Raw genomic sequence first — 20,230 nt, 5'->3', positions numbered from 1 at the left:
TCTTGACTAGTAACCAAACCAATGTTTATGTAATATTTATTGATGTATGGAAAACATATGACTCCCTAAAAATTCTTACTTCTTTTTGTTAGAATAACAACCTTTAAAAATATCCTTTGATGTAAATGCTCCTCAAAAAAACAGTTTTATGTTTAGTGTGCACATGAACATTGGAGTGGTTTGGTGATGAAAAACTGAGTACATAGACTAGGATAAAGAATGAAACAATCATAGGAGAAATATGCCTCCAGAGAGAGGAGAAATGGTGATCTGTTTGCTATATTAGTACTGTTAATTTTTTTATTATAATAAAATAATTTAAAACTTCAAATATAATTATAAATTTCATATTATCTTAGTCATTATTTTAAATTTTATTAATCAGATCCAAAATACATACATTTTAAACAGCTAAAAATGACTTAGTGCTACTAGCCTACTCATTATAAAGCTTAGAAATGCTATGCCATACATTAGCTTTCCATAAGCTTTAGGGAAAATCCGAGGAAAGAAAAAGGAATTCTATCCAATGAAAATACATTCTGCATAGCATTATGAAATTTAAAAGCATTTGAAACCTCAAATATAGACTAGGAGGGAAGATAGGCAAGAGATTAATCCTAAGTACATGTGTGTATGTATAATACAGAATGATATGTGCATGTGATAAGGCATCATACTTGAATCTGAGAGTTGTCAATTACAGAATATAATTTAGTTTTAGGTAAACCATGCAGAGAATGCTACTTGAGAATAAAAGGAGTGCAATTGTAAGATAGAATGCTGTAAGACTTTTTTTTTTTTTTTTAAACTTTGGCTCTTCTCTTTAATTCAGGCTAGTTTTTTTTTTTTAAAGATTTATTTATTTATACAAGAACTGGGGTACAGGCCAGATGTGCGGGAGGATGAGAGGATTCACCAGAGACAGAGTGGGGAACAGAACAGGCAGACTGACTGAAATACACTGCTGAGGGGAGCAGTGGGTGAGACAGGAGAGGTCTGCTGTGCCATGTGAGTATCTCACCGGCCGGCTGGGATCGAACCTGCGCTGCAGAGGCTGCGGACAGCTTCACAGCATGGGGCTCAACCATCTGCGCCACCAGTGGAGACCCAAGGATTTGAGTTTTAAGTGTACTGCTAAAGTATATTTAAAAAGAATTATTGTCTTCCAATCATGTGTTCCTTATGCTGGTTTTATTAGGAGTGGCTCTTTTCATTTGGGGGGAAAATTGTTAAAACATTTAATTGCAACTATGAAATTATAATAAATTAGTTCTTTGTTTTTCTTTGGTTTGATGATTTTACAAATTATAAACTAAAATTTTTAAATTAGAATAATGTACATATGTATCATACTTTAAAAAGTCATAAATCTTAGGAGTTTTATACTAAAAAAACATCATTTCCCTGCCTGTCTCCTCCCTGTCACTTTTTCCACTTTTGACATTTTGGTATGGCAGTTTTTGTACTTTTGGCATTTCAGTGTATCATGTTTATTGTGCTACTTCTTATGCTTTCAGGTTTAGATAATACTGTCTAATAATGGAGACGAGAACTTAGATTAGTTACATTGTTTGACCCTCCCCACACCAATCCCAAGACCAGTATAATTTTGACTTGCTGTTGGTGGCCAGTGTTTAATGCAATATGTTCACTTTTGTGAATATAATTATTTGTCATCACTGAAGTCTAGTATATCAGGATTACATATCCTCTTTTGTATAAAATTTTAGCTGTCCTAGATTTAATTTTTGTGTTTATAAAAAGGATTGTGCTTCATTTTTTTTATGTACCCTTTCATTGATATATCTCCATGTAGAAGTGTAAATTGCCTCCCAATTTAAGGTGCCTGTTATTTTCACTTTTACTTTGTCAACATCTTTCATTGAGCTCTGCAATCTCTATTGATTGCTTTCTGTGTCTGTCAACATACTTATCATCCTTGTATTTTCTTTTACCTTTCAATATTCCCGGGATTTCCTAGACTTCTTTTTTGCTTCATTGGTAGAGCAACTTTTGTAGTAGTTTCTTTTCTTTTCTTTTTTTTTTTTTTAAGATTTATTTTTATTTATTTATACAAGCACTGGGTACAGTCAGAAGCGCGGGAGGGTGAGAAAATTCACCAGAGCCAGAGCGGGGAGCAGAGCAGGCAGATGGACCGAAGTACACTGCTGAGGGGAGCAGCGGGCGGCAGGAGAGGTCTGCATGCCATGTGGGACCCTCCTCCGGTGGCCAGGGAGCAGCCAGGGATCGAACCGGCGCTGCAGAGGCTGCAGGCAGCTTCGCAACCCAGCGCTCACCCGCTGCGCCACCAGGGAGGCCCTGTAGTAGTTTCTTGAGAACATATGCATGGGAAGAAAAATTTTAAACTTTCTTGCCTAAAACATCTTTTTTCTCTTTAAACTGACACTTAATTGATAATTTGGCTGCATAAGTTTATATTGGACATATTTTTCTTAAGAGTTTTTGAAGCACTGCTTTAATGTATTATAGATTCTAGTATTCCTGATCACATACCATTCTTAATCCTTTTCTTTTATATATATCCAGTGCTGTTCTTAACACATTTATTAATGGAAACTGGTATATGGAAGGGGGGTTATAGCTCAGTCTTTTATCAAACAATATTCAACACCATTATTCTTTAATTTTATATGGATACAGTTTTTAATTAGCTGCTATCATAGTGTGCTATTAATTCCCTGCCCCATTCATATGAATCCTTAATTTGTCTGCTGTCAAGATTATAGTTGTTTTTCATTTACCCACACCAATTATCCTGATGTCACTACCAGAGATAGAATATAGCCAATGAGCGAAATTTGGCAGATTGGTAGTTTCTGTACAAATGCCTTTGCTATATTCTGATAAAATAGTCAAGGTATTTGTATTGTAAAAGATAAATATTTGCAAGTTATGAGTATATTCTTAAAGTCAGGATTCAGTCTGAGCTCCATTCTTTATTAGCTGTGTGACCCAGACAGATGACCTCGTCCTGTGTATATCGGTTGTTTCATCCATAAAATGGGGACAATATTAGCACGTATTACTTAATGATATTTACTTTTTCCTTAGTGATTAATAGGAAAACTTTATTTTTGGCCTGTAAGACTTGCACTTCTACTGTGCCTTAACAAATTCACATCAACATCATATTTTAACAATGTAAATTATATAACATGGTATATTTGCCCATGTATTTCAGCAGCAATTCTTTTTGAATTTATTTATTTAGTGGTAACATTAGTTTACAACACTTTGTGATTCAGAGGCATAGGATCACACCTCTAATAAGAAACTATTTGTTAAACTTGTGAAAAGTACCTGGCATATAGTTTCTCAAGAAATTTATTTTTTTTCATGGTTTCTGTTTATATACAATGAATGCAGTCCATTGAGGGCTCAATTACCTTAAAGCTGTTACTTTAATTTTTCAGTCTGGTGTTATGTCTGCTTGATTTTTGTGAATAATTTATCTTTTACACTTAAGGAGTCTTACAATTTTTATTATTTGGTTATGTTCTCTTTGATCACATCATGTCATTGCTGTTTTTTATGCAAATTAAATTGGAGGAGTTTGCAATATTTTAAATCTATGTTGAATATCTTTGTATCTGAACATGACATGTAAAATTATTCCTAGAGGAGGAATTGTCAGTCCCAAGGGAATGCTCATTTAGAATTTTGATTTATTACCAGATTGGCCCACATGGTGAATACATTGATTTATGCTTTCACTGGCAGAATTTAGAATTGCTCTTTCAGTTGGTGGGCTTAATCGTAGAGTTTTGATAATTCCCTTGGCTTAAATATATTGTTTGGAGGAAAAAGTACAATTAAGTTGTTAAATAAATACAATATGGTGTTACCTTACAGCACATACAATTCTATATACCATGTTTACAGTGCTTCCAATACTGAGTGAAATTAGCACGCTAATGTATTACTGATGGCATTATAAAGTGGTTCAGTTTATTTGGAGAGTAGTTTATCAATAAAGTATGTTCTTTGATATTTTAACCTGATTTCTGGGAACATTCCCTAAGGAAGTAACATAAAATTTGTGGGGGGAAAAAACTGCAACAAAAGCAAAAGCCAAAAAATTACTATGTTCAGTACATTTTTGTAATAGCAGAAAATTAAAAGCAGCCTAAATACCCAATATTAGGTAAATGATTAAATTATAATCTATCTAGTAGATGAAACTTAATGCAGCTACTTTTAAAATGTTGTAATGAAGAATATGTAGTAATATACAAAAGTGTTTTACTTACAGATCTTTTATTCTTGTTAAGCTTAGTATATGTAAAACCTTTTGATTCTTTTTTCTTCCATTTAGTATCATCTTTTCCTAGCATTTTTACATCGCTAAATGTCCAACCATGTACAGATTACTCTTGTTTTATTTTGCATTTGCATTGCTGCTGCTTATTTCTTCTATCTTCCAATTTTCCAGCCTTAGCTAATGTAGGGCTAGTCTCTGAATTTAATTCAGGACCTATTAACAATTACCATTTCCTCTAAAAATCTAAAAGTATTATAGTGAGGATTAAAGCTCCTGCCTCACAAGAACTTAGGATATAAATAGACATGAAAATTTTTTGTAATTTATGATTGCATGTACTAAGATAGACACATGATTCCATGAGCACACTCTGGGTTGGGATTGGGAAATGAGGAAAGTTCTTTGAAAAGGGGTTACTTGCAGTAGGCCTTGAGAAATGAATATATGTATGTACTTATGGAGAAGATAGGGTAGTGCATTCAGAATAGAGCAAACAATTGTGTTCAAAGGCCTGAGACAGCTCAGTAGTGCAGGCATTTGAGGATGGCCCTGTTAGGTGAGGGGAAAATTAAGCAACAGAGGTAAGCATGGTCCCTGGATGTAGAAGCAGTGGAGGCAATGGACAGAAATGTAAGGACTTTCAACAGAAAAGGAATATAATTAGATGTGCGTTCGAGAAAGATTCTCTAGAAGGACTGTGTGATAGGAACTGGGTGACTGATCTACCTAATAGATGTCATTGTCTAACAGTTTAATTGAGTTTAGGATTGGGAAAGGATCCATTATTTATAGCAAATATTTGTTGGAACATAAACTTGCACAGATTGACAGTACAAAGGCTGGGTCATTTTATGAGCTATGATAAGGTGGATTGTTTATGCCTTTAGATTCTAGTATGTAATTATAGACCAAGAATTTTTCTATTCTGGGATATCTGCAATAACAGTTACTATTTATTGAATTTTCTCTGAAATTCAGAGAAGGTCCATGACCTGCTCAAGGTCACATGGATTATAATTAAGAATTCATCTTTGATTCTAAACTCTGTTCAGAATGTTTTTAAATAAAAAGCAACAATAACTTGAGTAACATAATGGAAAAGTCAGTACAGAGCATTTTTAATCTGACTGTAAAATACTGTTCATAACTAGTTTGATTCTCATACTCAAACTTTGTCATTTGACCTGCATTCAGAGAAATAGTACAGATTTTGATAAAACCTTTTCTTAATCCACTCATCCATTGGGTAGGCCTGGCATGGTAAATTTCTGGGAAATGGTGGCAGGCAGTGTGCTACCAATTCAGAGGGAGCTTTGAAGTCCTACTGCCCCTCCCTTAATCCCTAAGAGATGAGACAACAGAAGGCATGTAATTACACTAGCAGCTTTCAAACCATTCATCTGTTATAATCTGATAGAGAAGAAAAGAACATCCAAACAAAATTTCCTTGAACCTGGAAACTTCTTATATGATTAAAAATGTACCATCTGTTTTATAACTAAAAGAACTATTCTCTAAAAGATGAAACCTGATTAGAAAAGTGGTAATCTTAATAGTGTGATGCAATCATGTCCCCCTCTCCACATTTTTGACATTTTCTAAATATATATTTTGATTCATTTTCAAAGTATTTCGAATTTTATGTACACTTTGTGAAGGTTCATTTATAAGTTCAACACTACACATTTTGCGGCATTTAAAATAGTGTGGCATTAACTGGGATCTCTTTGACATGAAGTATTTGTTTAAAATCTAGCCTCAGAAATGTGATTTCAGGCTTTGGATATACATTTTATCTTTTGAGTTTGGAATTCTCTTTAAGACTGTGCAAGAGTATGATGTCATTGAAATTTTAACACCTAGAAATTTCCTTTCATGAAAATTCCATGTGAAATAGATAAATTAATGTTCTTAAATTTGTTTTGCGAGATGTACTTGTTTTTCAGAATCTCCTAATCCTTCTTACTTTATTCAGTCATTTTCAAATCACTGGGCTTGGAATTGATACATGCATTTCACAACTATTAAAGTAAACAATAAGCTTCTTGAAGTCAGGAATTGTTCATCTTTTTACGTCATACAATCCCTAGCTGAATTAATTTATATTCAAAGTATTCTTTGGTAATCTAGTATTCTCTCTCTCACACATATATACTAATATTTCATGACCTTTCATTAAATAAGATCAGTATTTAGTTACTTAATTTCCAGTTCTATCTATCAGGTAAGTTCCATTATTGGCTTTCTTTTTTTTTTTTTTTGATGAGGAAATTGAGGCTCTTTTGGATGCTTCCATGGATTTTATAAAGTTGAGTATTCTTTGATTTGATGATAAAGCTATGTAGTATTTAGAAAACTTAACCCTATAGACTATAAAGTGATCAGTGCAAGGCATTTAACCTACAGTTCAACAAAACTCTTTTTGCTGAAATGGTAACAATACAGTTCTCATTGGCTCTTTCTGTTTCTGTCTGTATATACATGTATATGTAAAAGACAGTTTTTTTCAGATATAGCTTTGTAAAATAGATAAAAAAAACCACAAAACAAGTTTAATATTTTATAGGATACCGATGATGTTATGTTGAATATTTACTAGTGGTAATATTCTACTGGTAGTCTAAGTGGTATACAGATAAGAGTTTTAAAATAGTCTTATCAGCAGAGAAGTCACCTATGGCCTTGATGGATTGCTGTAAACTTGGACAAGTCTTTCATCTTCCTAGTTTCAAATTCTTTTTTTTTTTAAAGATTTATTTATTTATGCATGCAGGAACTGGGGTGTAGGCCAGAGGTGTGGGGGGGTGATGGTGAGAGGATTCACCAGAGGCAGAGTAAGGAACAGAACAGGCAGATGTACTGAAATACACTGCTGAGGGGAGTAGCAGTCGTAGCAGGAGAGGTCTGCTATGCCATATGGGTCAGATGGCCGGGCATCGAACTCGTGTTGCAGTGCCTGGGGATAGTTTGATAGCACTGTGTCTTTAACCTCTGCGCCACCAGAGAGGCCCCCTAATTTCAGATTCTTTATGTATAAAAAGAGGTTGAACTATATCTAAAATCCCTTCTTTTATGCTTTCAAAATATAGTTGAAGCTATAAAACATGACTAAAGTCATCCAAAGGAAGACATGGATAGAGAAAAGAGAAAGCCAAGGACTGAGCTTTGGGAGGTAACAATGCAGATCTTGAAGTGGTGGGGGAAGTCATGACAGAGATCTTACATGGAAAGCAAGAGGAACAGTTTTGAAGATGTGGCTAATAAAATTGAAGAGAAGGATATCACAAACCTTATAGAACATTTATACTCTAATGCTGTGGGAACCTATATGGGGAGTTCAGAGATAATGTATGAATGTGTTTAGGCAAGAAGTAGCTATAAGCGTTGATGGCACTCTTAACTGTGAAGCCACATATTAAAGTACTATACATTGTACATTTGTAGACAACTTGGTGGTACTTATTTTGACAATCTTGTGTCTGTAGTACTGAAACCTTTGTAATATATTGAAATAAAATTTTACATACAATTCCCATTTCTTTCTCAGTTCTAGTTTCATAATGAAGAAAAGATAATTAAGTTGCTTTCTATTCCTACAGAAGGTGAAACCTCATTTAGGATTGTTGTAATTAATTTCTCAGGGGAGGTGCTGGGGAGACAGACCATTTGTACTTAAACTATGCTAGGTGGTGCTTAACATTTGAGAGGTTAGTATGTTGTCAGGCTCATTGCTGCCCCTGACTCAGCAAGTTTGTGAAGGAATGGAAGGATGGAGAAAGAACATTTTAACAATTTCAGGCTAGGTTATGAGAAAATGAGAGAAAAAGGAATTTAGAGAAATAGTTGATTGTTTTATTTTTAGTGAGGTGAGAGTGAGATAAATAAAACCAGTCTGTCTATACTAGCAGAAAATTTCCCCAGTTGCACATACTTTTGAGGGATGTAATCTGAAACCACAGATAGCACAAACCACTGTCTTTTTTGGCTGTATTTGAAAGTGGTCCTTTGCAATTTCATTTCTTATATTGTGTTTTGAAACATAGCTGTTTAAAAATCTGAGAAATAATTTGCTGGATTCAAAATGCATCTATGTGGATATATATTTGTCTGCTAATTTCTGGTCAGCTTTAAAGTGGATCTGAACTACTCTTAAATTAGGTATGTCGTTAGATCCACCTCTCTCCCTCCTTCTCATTATTCCCTCTCATTTAGATGCACTTCCCTCTCATTTAGATGAGATAATTGAATTTGCCCCTGCCTTGGAGTTGAAGATAACCAACTTTATTGATTGCTTACTGTGTGTCAAGGTGCTATTTTAAGTTCTTTTTTGTAAGTCTTAGGAAGTAGAAGCTGTTATTATTCCATTTTATGTATGCAGGAACAGTGTAGTTTAGTCGTAATCTTTTTAGATTATTGCTGGGTTAACTTTATTAGCTGTGTATTAATTATGTGAAAGGAGAATAATAGTAAATGGGTACAGTGAAATTGATATTAAAAAAAGTATAAAAAATGTTTTTTCCTCTCAAGGAAAAAATGCATGATTATTTAAATAAATGCTGAAAAACTAGAAACAACTTTACAAGTTCTTCAGGTAAATAGTTAGAAATTATGTATACATATTTCATCACAATAATGGACTCTGTTGATGTAAGGTACATTAAAAATGGTAAGTGAAAAAAACCCTATAAACTTATATGCACAATTAAAATCTGCAATGAACTTTACAACACAGAAATGTTTGTCTCTTTTTAATACCACTTTGAGAATCTGACAGACAGAATGAGAAGTAGAAAGTGACAGGCATATTTTGGTAAGTAGTGTAGGTCATTGAGTAAAGGAAACAGTTAATGACTGGCATCAGAATATAAGAATAACGGAAGTCATTTGAAGGATGCTTCAGAGATAGAATCCTGTGTTAGGTGTTCCTGTAGACTTTCAGGACCTGTCAATGCCGGAAATGGAAATTTTCCCAAAAAGTTTGTAGAGCAGTATTTTCCCAAAGTGATTTTTGCAAAATTGTTTATAAAGGGGTTCATTTAAATAGAAGGCAAGCAAAAGTGAGTGAGTTTATTGAAGAATCAAGACTGAGGACTCAAGCTAAGGAAGAGCCTCCAACTAGCTCTGCTGCTTGGCTGAGCTCTTTGTTGAGGATTTTACACAGTCTGTGAGGAAAACATTTTCAAGGATTTTTATAGAGAAAGGTCAGGGCAAGTTGTCCAGTTAATGTATTATGTTGTCTATGCATTGAGGAAAACAAAGCCATTAAAATTTACCATCTCTATTTATGGCTTTATCTTCTGGGAACTTGGAGTTTTAGCAGTGCTATAAACCTTGAAGTCTTTCTTTGAAGTTACTGATTTGCCCTGATGCAGCTTTTTATTGTTGACACAGCTTCTTCACAGTACCTGTTCAGCTGGGTCTTGACTGTTGGCTTGTACCCCTTAGTTGAGACCAGGGAGAGGGGTACCTCTTAATTGCTAGCGTTGTTTAATAGAAGTTATGTGTTACATGTAAATAAAAGGTGTTTGTAGTGAAGCAAATTTGGGATATCCTAGGATTCATAAAATTAAGTACTACTTTTGGGTAGGACCTATTAGCACCTTAACATAATAAGTATTTTCCAGATGAGTAGGAGTGGTAGCACATATACACGGCAGTGCAAATATTTCCCTTTGGGAAATATTAGAATGTTACTGGATTTGTCCATGAGCACTTGGGAAATGCCCCATATCTTCTAACCCATAACCTTTTTTTGCTTTTGAATAAAAAATTCATGAAAATAAGTTCTAAGCTAATCTGAAAGTAAACTTTGTTTTTGATATTAGAAGTGTGCTAAATAGAGAAGTCAAACTTGAGAAACTGCATTTGCTTTGATTTTAATCTGTTAGGATTTACAATAAGGCTATTAGACATAGAAGTTTTCTTTTTAAAATTTAGACTTGATCATGGTACTCATTTTAAATAAAGCCTAATACTGGCCTCCCACAACACAATGAATTTAGAATAAAATCCAAACTCCTTATCATCTGTATAGTATTCCTTTTCTCACCCGGCTCCAGCCACCCTGGCCCATCCTCAGTCTCTCAAACATGTCAGTCTCTTTCTTGAATTGGCCTTCACGTATGCTGTAGTTTTATCTGGAGCAGCTTACTGTTTGTCCTCTGCGTGGCTGGATCCTAACTGGTATCTCTTTGAGGAGTTGTTGGCTGACTGTCTTGAGTGAGTCTGCACACCTCTCACCACTGCTATGTTATTTCACAATGTCAGTCAGTTGTTTACTTACTCATTCTCTCACACTTGATTGTAAACTCCAGAATGCAGAGGCCATGTTTATTTTAGTCACTAATGTATAATCAATGTAGAGCATAAAGTGCCCTATAATTTTGATAAATCAAATGAAAAAATGCAAGTGATTGAATTCAGAACTCAAAATTATTTCCAAATATAAATGCAAAGGTTTTTTTTTTTTTGTATATAGCTTTCTTTATTGTGTTCTGAATACATTGAATATGTATTTCCATAGCTGTGATGAGCTCACAGTAATCACTTATCCATTCATTCAACAAATACTGATTCATTATAGTGCTAGGGGAGAGATGGTATTTGAGTTAAGTAGACATGTCTAAGAGCTCATAATTTCATAAGTAGGGGAAACAGAAAAACAAACAAAGTTTTACTGTACAGTACAGTAGGTGCCACAATTAAGGTTTGTATTAAGTTCATCAGGAGCACCAAATTCAGCATGGGTCTTTTTTGAGGGTTGCCTGTGAAGGGGTAGGACATGGACAGCCTGGTACATGAGGTGAGTCAGGTGGGAGAGGAAAAAAAATTGCTAGAAGGATCTCCAGACTGAGGTATGCATGGCATTCCAGTGTAGAGAGATGTCAAAACAGCAGTTTCCCTTGACATCCAAATATGTTCAATTACTGAGTTTATGATGATAAACTTAAAGACATCAGATAGGAAGAAAGCTCAAAAAACTTTTTAATAGAAATCTATTCATTTCCTGAATTTGAGTAGGCACAATTCAGATGTGGCTATGATGAATTCCACCTATGGGAGATATGAGGGTCTCAGGCTAAAGACATAGTACAGGGCCCAGGTTGAGAGTCACCTTTAGCTGGGTAAGAGTTGGAACTTGAGAGACCTGTTGATAGATGGTAAGCAGTGGCTACATGACTAGTTTTTCTAAAAGTCATTCTGGTGACAGTATAAGAGAATGGTTTGAGGGATAGGGGACCAGAGGCAGGCAAACAGTTTAGAGGCTAAAGAATTGCTAGGTGAGAGATAAAGAGGAAAAGAATAGACAAGGGGTAGAGGGAGAGGAGGAAACAGATTCAGGTCCTGGGTAGGAAGAGGATTCTAGGTTTCTGCCAGTTTGCAAAACTAGGTGCTTGGAGGTGTCATTCACTGAACTGGTGAGGAACACATTTTAAGAAGGAAGATTATCTCTTGAAATTATTGAGTTTGCTGTAATGGTAGGATACATGATCATGATAAGTATATGATAAGTAATAAAATACTAAAGTATTCATGGTAAGTATTAGAGGTCTAGTTATTAGGTATGTGTATATTAACACAAAAGTAGTTAAAGATCTAACAAAAGAGACATTGAAGGAGAAAGGCAAGGATAGTGCTTTGCAGAACATACGTAATTAAGGAGATGATAGTGGAGAAGGCACTACAACAATAATCAAGGAGAAATAGTAGAGAGGTGGGAATATAACAGTGCTGACTTCTCAAAGAAGGAAATAACTCAAGCTCCATACAGACTACCATGTTAATAAAGGGAAAAGTAATGGTCCTTTGATCATAATTAGTTTTCATGGCTACAGATGGTATTTCCAAGCCTAGCTGATTGCTTTGAAAATATTTGCTGTTAGTCATAGGACAGGAAGGGATGATGAATAGATGTGTGATTGGGTCAATACAAATTGATCCCCACCTCTGTAAAATTAATATACCAATATATTTTCATGTGAACTAATATACTATCTTTAGTATATTATATAGTGCTTTATTTGATGCAATTTTATTGCCTATCATACAGTGAACATACTGATAGTAAGATTATTTGAAAAGGCAGTATGCTTTCATTTCTAGTAGTATAGATTTGTAGTTAAGGAAGGGTATATCATCCAGAGAGGGCAGATGCCCTTGGTGGAGCCTCAATTCAGTGCCTGATCCTTAGCTTTGATCAGGCTTTGGGGATGTGTATCTAACCCAATTCATAAGATACTAGTTTACAAAAAATCCCAAATTGCTAACTAAAAAGATTACAGTGAAACAACACATGGTATATGTAGCAATTAACATACAAGTTATATAACTTTATAATAGAGTTGAAATATAAGCAGAAGGTTGTTTAGTGGATGTGGAATCTCAGCAGGGGGAATTAGCGGAATAGCTTTATTTTGATGGTAGGAGATGTCTCCTGTTAAGAGTTCTTTTCTGGATGCAACAAATAAAATTCAGTTGTCAGTGATGGACAAATATGATGAGTAGGTGGCTTAAAGGGTAGGACCCAACCATCTAGTTGAGGACAAGTACATTCCCTAAGCTTAATGATAAAGAACTGTGGAAACTGGTATGAGGGATTTGTAACGCTTCATGTTAGCACGTATTAATGTTCAGTGCAAATGGCTTTTGAAATGTATTGGAGCTGTAATAATTTTCCTTTGAATTTTCAGGTTCTCCAGAAAAGAAAATGGAACATTCATCCATGAATCAAGAAAAGAACACTGCAGCCCCTATCAAGAATAGGAAAGCAAGCCCAGTATCTAAAGATCACCGGCCTGCAAAGAAAACATCAGAGAATTTGTCAGTACAGGGTCATGTGCAGAAGGGGAATGATGAATCTGAAAGTGATTTTGAGTCAGATCCACCTTCTCCGAAGAGTAGTGAGGAGGAAGAGCAAGAAGATGAGGAGGTTCTTCAGGGGGAGCAGGGAGATTTCATTGACGATGATACTGAGCCTGAAAATCTGGGTCATCGGCCTCTCCTCATGGATTCCGAAGATGAGGAGGAAGAGGAGAAACATAGCTCGGATTCTGATTATGAGCAGGTCAAAGCAGACTACAGTGACACGAGCCCTGTTTACAGAGACAAACCTGGCAGTGGGCCAGTCGCAGATCGTAATTCAACAGTCCTCGCCCCAGCCCAGCCGCCCCCTGATGGTGGAGTGGAGATCCTCAAACAAGAGTTCGATGTGTTTGGCGCTGTGCCATTCTCCACAGTGCGTGCACAGCAGTCCCAGCAAGGAGAGAATGAAAAGAACCTCTCTAAACAGATGCCTTTTCTTACTGAGGGGCTAGAGCAAGAGGAGTTTGATGTTTTCACGAAGGCCCCCTTTAGCAAGAAGGTAAACTTACCAGACTGCCAGGCTCCTGAAGCACACACTCTCCCTGTTTGTCCCAAAAGTGTAGATATATTTGGCTTCACACCATTTCAGCCCTTACCCACACCAACAAGTAAAAGTGAAAGCAATGAGGATATTTTTGGGCTTGTGCCATTTGAGGAAATAACTGGGACTCAGCAACAAAAAGTCAAGCAGCGCAGCTTACAGAAACTGTCTTCTCGCCAAAGGCGCACAAAGCAGGACATGTCAAAGAGTAATGGGAAGCGGCATCACGGCACGCCAACTAGCACAAAGAAGACTGTGAAGCCTATCTATCGCACTCCAGAGAGGGCTCGTAGGCACAAAAAAGTGGGCCGCCGAGACTCTCAAAGTAGCAATGAATTCTTAACCATCTCAGACTCCAAGGAGAACATCAGTGTTGCACTGACTGATGGGAAAGACAGGGGCAGTGTCCTGCCCCAGGAGGAGAGTCTGTTGGACCCCTTTGGTGCCAAGCCCTTCCACCCTCCAGACCTGCCGTGGCACCCTTCCCATCAGGGCCTGAGCGATATCCGTGCTGACCACGGTCCTGCCCTGCCTGGGCGGCCAAGGCCTAATTCACTACATGGGTCATTTCATAGTGTAGATGCGTTGAAAATGGATGATTTTGGTGCTGTGCCCTTTACTGAACTTGTGGTGCACAGCATCACTTCCCATCCGTCCCAACAATCCCAGTCAGTCGAATTAGACCCATTTGGTGCTGCTCCATTTCCTTCTAAACAGTAGATCAGTCTGACGGACTCTTGGCATTAACTCCTGTTTCAAAAAAAGTATGAATAGTTTTATGAATATGAAAGAAAATTTATTTGTATAGCTCTTTATAGCATTCATTCTTACAGGTCAATCAGAATAGGAGATTTTTAAATAAACCAAATAGAAAAAGGAAGGAAATCGCAAGGTAGGCCTGGAGGCCTCTGCCAAGCAGGAGAAAAGAGAGCTGAATTGTATACTCCAACCCGGGGTTTCAGCCGCTGATCTGACAGCACAGAAATCCGGGGAAAGCACATGGTACCTTCCCAGTTGCGTGGCCACTGAGAGGGAACTGGAAAACTGTGTGGTTTAGTTTTATAACAAAATGTCACATTTGTGTGTTATGCCAGAACCCAGCATTTTAAAACCAAGCTTATTTTTCCATACACAGGTTACATTTGTGGATTTTTAAAAAATGTCTTTTCTGATTTCCACACAGTAAACAAGTCTACTTTCCCCAAATGAGTTGGAAAGTTATTATCTGGACAGTGCAGATAATTTAGTCCTTACACCTTTCTCTACAACGCAGAGCCAGAAGTCAATGACTATTGTGCCTAACACTCACTGCATTTTAAAAAACAAGTGCCATTAATATGAAATATCTACATGGAAGGCTAGAACAAAAACTAAAGGGTATTATCTGACATTTGGAAAATGTAAAAGGAAAAAAATATAGCAGAAGAGGGGAAAAAAACCTCAGTACTTCACAAACACTGTTCTGTTTTTGAATAACTTCTTGCCTAAAACTTCTATCATGTTCCCAATAAAGCAGATCATTGGAAAACTTGGGAGGACCAAGATTCTATAGAAATTTTATTTCAGAGAGAAATGTGAAGCTGAAACCCTGAGTTTTTAAGCGGTTTACAATATCAAATCATGTTACATTTACTAATATACTTAATTAAAATACCACCTTCACCAAATGTTCCCCAAGTTGTAATCAACACTTTTTGTTAGGTTTGGAGGGTGGAATAGTTTTAATAAAGTGCACAGAACAGTGAAATCCACAAAGCCTTATAGGTAGGACTTACATGTCCTGCTGCAAAGTACCTCTGCACTGTTACACAAGATCTGAAAATGGCTGTAAGGTACTAGATGACGAGGGACTAGCATCTAAACTCGGCTAGTTGATTGCGTCCTTAGTGAAAAGAATCCACTTACCAAATTGCCTTTCTTTTTTACACCACAGATCCTAATTAGAAACTTGAGATTTTATAGACATTGTTTAATAAGATAGAAGTTACATATATGAATTAATGTGAATACAGTATGTGTGCTTTCTGTGTCTCCAGCTATTTTCAGTTATAATTAACTCTCCTTTCCTGTCAAATCAACATTTAGAAGTTTTCAGAACTGTTGGAGCTGTTTACTAGAAGGAGGTGGGAAACTTTATTACCTGGCACTCTCCTGGCTTGCTGTATTTTAAATGAACTGAATGCTTTTGAATCCAATTAAAATGTGTCTTATAAGTAATCTTATTAGAATCTATTATAGTGCCCCCCATGGGATGAACTATTTGTCTGTTTTCACAGTTCTAAGCAAAGTATATGTAACTATAAACAATTAATTCACTTCTTTTATTGTGCCTCTTTTTTATATTTTAAATCACAGATAAATTTGTGGACAGGCACTGAGGCCAACCAAGCATTACGTTATTGTGTAAGAGTTCTACTTTTAGTGTACCAATTACTTGTTCTTGTGCCAAAGGCAAATATTATGTTTGCACCTTTATTTTTCCTGATTCTCAGGTTGATTAATACTGATAATACAAAACGTTCAAGTAGATGGTCTTTAAAACTTTATACTAAGTAGATTCAAGTGATAACTTTCTTTTAAAAGTGAAGAGTTGATGATTGCACATAGTAAATTCATGAACTATACAGTAGGTTTGTATCAAACAAGAATTTTATTTTAAATGAAAATCTGTTGATTGATAAACACAATATACATCTTTGACTATTTTAGTCCTTGTTCTCTGCTAGACCTCATGTGTCTCATAATTTAAAAGGGGTAGTGAACGAATTAGTGTGGTCTCCTTGGATATATTTGAACTCCCTAGATACTGTTTGATACTACGGCTTTGTGCTTGCTTTCCAATATACTGAATAATTTTAAATGATCTAGACACTGATTTAGACATTTTGACTTATGTTAAATTCTAAGGAGACAACTTTGACATTGCTATTTATTAAAGTCACAACACAGTGACTTTCCTTTTGAAACATTTAGGATTCAATAGGAGACCCAGTGGAATAAATAGAAATGGGGAAAATCCTTTGTGTTAAAGTAGAGACATTTTCCCAAGGAGTACAGAAATCAGGTTGCATTCCATTTTCAGTCATCTTCTCCCACAATTGTTAGGATGTAGGTCATTCCACATAGCTGATACCCAGGTAATTCCCTTATGTGAATTATGAAACTAAAGCTCAAAAGGCACATCAAAGAGCTTAACATATACTTGGCACTCAGAGAAATTTGGCTTTATTATGGGATGGTCCAATTCTTGTATAAGGAAGGAAAGTTGAAAAGCAATTATTCTATTATTAATCGGGTGTCCCCTATGTTTCTTTAGCATGTAAAGTAGTCATAATTCTAAACCTGTTATACTTGAACATCACCTAAGAGGAGTAAAATAAGAAGCTAGCAAAACTCTGAGGCCAAAGTTAATTCTGTCCTAACAGCTTTAATAATGCTTGTTGATTTTGAATAATCCTTTTAAATACAGACCACTTATGTTAATATCCTTTCAGCAAGTTGTTGATATTAAAAAGATCAGCTTTTATGGCATTGAAGAATGTACCTATCTGCTAAAACACAAAAGTTGCTTGGTATATATATAAGGTGGAGAAGCTGCGTGAAATTTTAAGTATTTATTTCAGAAAGTACTGATCAGGAAATAGTGTAATTTTCCACTGATCTGCCCCGTCCTGTGTGTGTGTGTGTGTGTGTGTGTGTGTGTTCTCGCATTTGTAATTGTAGCTATACCTTTTGATTTTACCCTGTTTATTGTTTAACAGTGATAGACCATTGTTTTCATCTTGCTGGTGGAAAACACAAAGGTGAAACCCACTCTTCTATTCTGATGTTCACCAGGCAGAGCAGTTTTCTTACTTGTTAGCTACTCTGGTTGGTTTAAGGTTTTGGTACTTCACAAAAGCACTGCTAGAAGGTACATGCATATTAATATCACTAGTTCTGAGGAGGTTTGGATACATTTGTTTTACTATATGTAGAATGTACAGTGAACTTTTTCTTTTTAGCAAAATTACTCATTTTAGGTCTAATATTGAGCTAACAGATCTACTGTGAGAATGAGATGACATGTACTGTGAGAATAACATAAATGATAGTTTATTTGGAAATTTTTATACTTGGTGTTTATATATTATGATAAATATGTACACATACATGCAATCAATGTGACTCTTTTGTTTTATATGGAATTGCAACCACAATCATTTCTAAAAGAACATTCATTCCTAGTGAGGGTTTTCAAAAGCCACTAAAAGAATAAAGTAGATGAAAATGCAAAGGGTCATCATTTTGGGTTATTTTTATTTTAAAATTTATAGTTCTACTTTTTGAAAAAAATTTTTATTACTATGATTATTTGTGATTGAAATGTCATCTAGTAGTAAGCAGTATAGTAATAGTATGCTACTTTTTAATTGCTGGCAAACAGCTTTAAGTGCACTTTCTTTGATTACACTTCCATTTTTTGTTAAACTTGAATTTTCTAAGGCTTTTATGTACCACTAAGCAAAGAACTAACTTTTAAATAAATCTGATATGCATCTTTATTATATTTCTAATTGTTACAAAACTACTTTCTAAAGTAACTTCAGTCCTCTAATATAGCTGGGAAACTGTTATGAAATAGAATCAGTTGCTTATTCTTCCTATATTCAATTAAGCACTAACAGGTTTTACTACTTTGTTGCCTTTACGTTGCTGATTCTTAATGACTGAATTCTGTCCCCTATTTGTTTTGTTTGAAATTTAAAGTTATTTTCTTACTGTATTTATCATACCTACTGTTTTAATAATCTGCTTTCTTTAATTGCAATAAATCCCAAATGGATTGCATATTCTTTATAATCAGTGACTTCAGAGTTTTTCATTATTTGTCTTACTAAAAGTTTTGGATGTAAAATTCTATTCAGTTCTTTCATCCACACAATAGACATAAAGCACCTATTATGCATCAGCCAGTGGAAGTGAAAAATGAATAGCATTAGATCTGTTAAAGATCTTATAATTTAGGATTTAAGTAAGAAAACCTATTACTTTTGCTACAGTAGTACAATTTGTACAGGTATTACAATGGCTGGTACTTCTAATGATGAAGATGAGGCAAAACACAAAACTTAGAAGTACCTTTTTAATTAGTTGTTGGGCTTAATTTTATATGTAATTTATTTTTAAAACTTTAAAAATGATGACAACTTCAGAAGGTATTAGGTTACATATTGAATACTTGACTATGTCTGAGAAGAGGGTTTGGCATGTTAAAGAGAGAACCTATTTATTTGATAAGTGAATTTGTCTCCTGTCAAGATCACAACATTAATCTGTGTATTAGAAAATCTCCACCTTATTATGAAATATCTTTTAAAATTAGTAACAATTTAAATTATTTGGGAAAATAAGGGCTTTGGGCTTTTTAATAAAGGATACAAAGGAACTGTGGAATATCTCACTTCAAATTGATGAATAGTTAACAGCCTTTTCAGAGAGGACCATATACAACTTGAGTTAATATATCTTCAGTGGCTAGATCCTTTTTTATGTTGAGCTTCACTATCATATATAAGATGTAATTACTAGTCTTATATTGAAGGCTTGTGGTACACTTGTTGCACATTTTAAAAGAGAGCTTGATTTTTGCTTCAGACTGTTGGCACTATGGAAATTATATCTACGTTCTCTAGTGGTTTTGATTCCAGATTTACAGAGAAGGACCAGAACCTTGGTGGCTAGTCTTTGCTGCCCTTTAAGGATTAAAGATGTAAGTTTTTTATTTTTCACTACTGCTATTACCTGCCCCTTGTGAAAATGTCTCCTAAAAGGTAGGCTCATTATCTCACTACCCAACTTAGGAACTATGGTACAGACTTTTAGGAGACGTCGTAACTAAAAAAGCATCCATGGAAAACTCTCGTGATAGTGCATGTAGACACTCGGCCCCTCCCTTACTAGCTGATTTCATCAGGTGGATCTGAACCTACTGAGCTCAGCAACTGCAGGAATCCCCCAGTGCAGGCTTTGCCCCTGACATTTAATACCGGGCGAAGGATATCACTAGGTTGGTATATACTGCCAAATGGAGGGTTGCACAGCTTTGTGCCAATTAAGCACAATTTTCACATCATTACTTTGTCCAGGTAGGATGGCATAAGATGTGACAGATTCCCTGAATCTTCATTTCTGTTATGTATTACAAAGAATGACAAGCAGCAATAATGTATTTAGTAAAACCAGTTTATTTACATAATACATATTTTGTCATGCAGCTTACTGAATTGTGTAGTAACAAAAAAGAATGACTATTTTGCTATTGAAAATGGCTTTATATAGAAAGATAATTAACTTTAAATTGAGTTAGCTACAACCTTATAAATCACTATAGACAATTTTGAAATGTATTTGTAAAGCCTGCAGGTAAAGAGCTTTTATAGTTTATAGCTTAATAAAATAAAAACCAGTTTTTTTTTTTAGAACTCTAGGTGAATAGCATACTTTTAAAGTCTTATTTTAGTAAATCTATAAAAACAAATGTACCTTATTTTGGGGCTCAG

At 35.3% G+C, this 20,230-nt stretch overlaps 1 protein-coding gene across 2 annotated transcripts in view; it reads left to right on the top strand.

The window, feature by feature from the left end:
• BMP2K (BMP2 inducible kinase) overlaps positions 1-14,408 on the top strand; it is a gene marked incomplete at both ends in the record, with an annotated part of 117,218 nt that extends 102,810 nt beyond the window's left edge. For both annotated transcript variants that reach the window (XM_084234079.1, XM_084234078.1), the window contains one exon: positions 12,976-14,408. In XM_084234079.1, the coding sequence (XP_084090205.1) occupies positions 12,976-14,408 (1,433 nt within the window). The remainder of the gene's footprint in view (positions 1-12,975) is intronic.
• Positions 14,409-20,230: the final 5,822 nt, after the last annotated feature.

Source organism: Talpa europaea, assembly GCF_964194135.1.
Source record: "Talpa europaea genome assembly, chromosome: 5".
In the NCBI taxonomy this organism is placed as follows: domain Eukaryota; kingdom Metazoa; phylum Chordata; class Mammalia; order Eulipotyphla; family Talpidae; genus Talpa; species Talpa europaea.
Note: the sequence above shows the minus strand (reverse complement) of the source record. Positions and strands in the feature narration are given on the sequence as shown.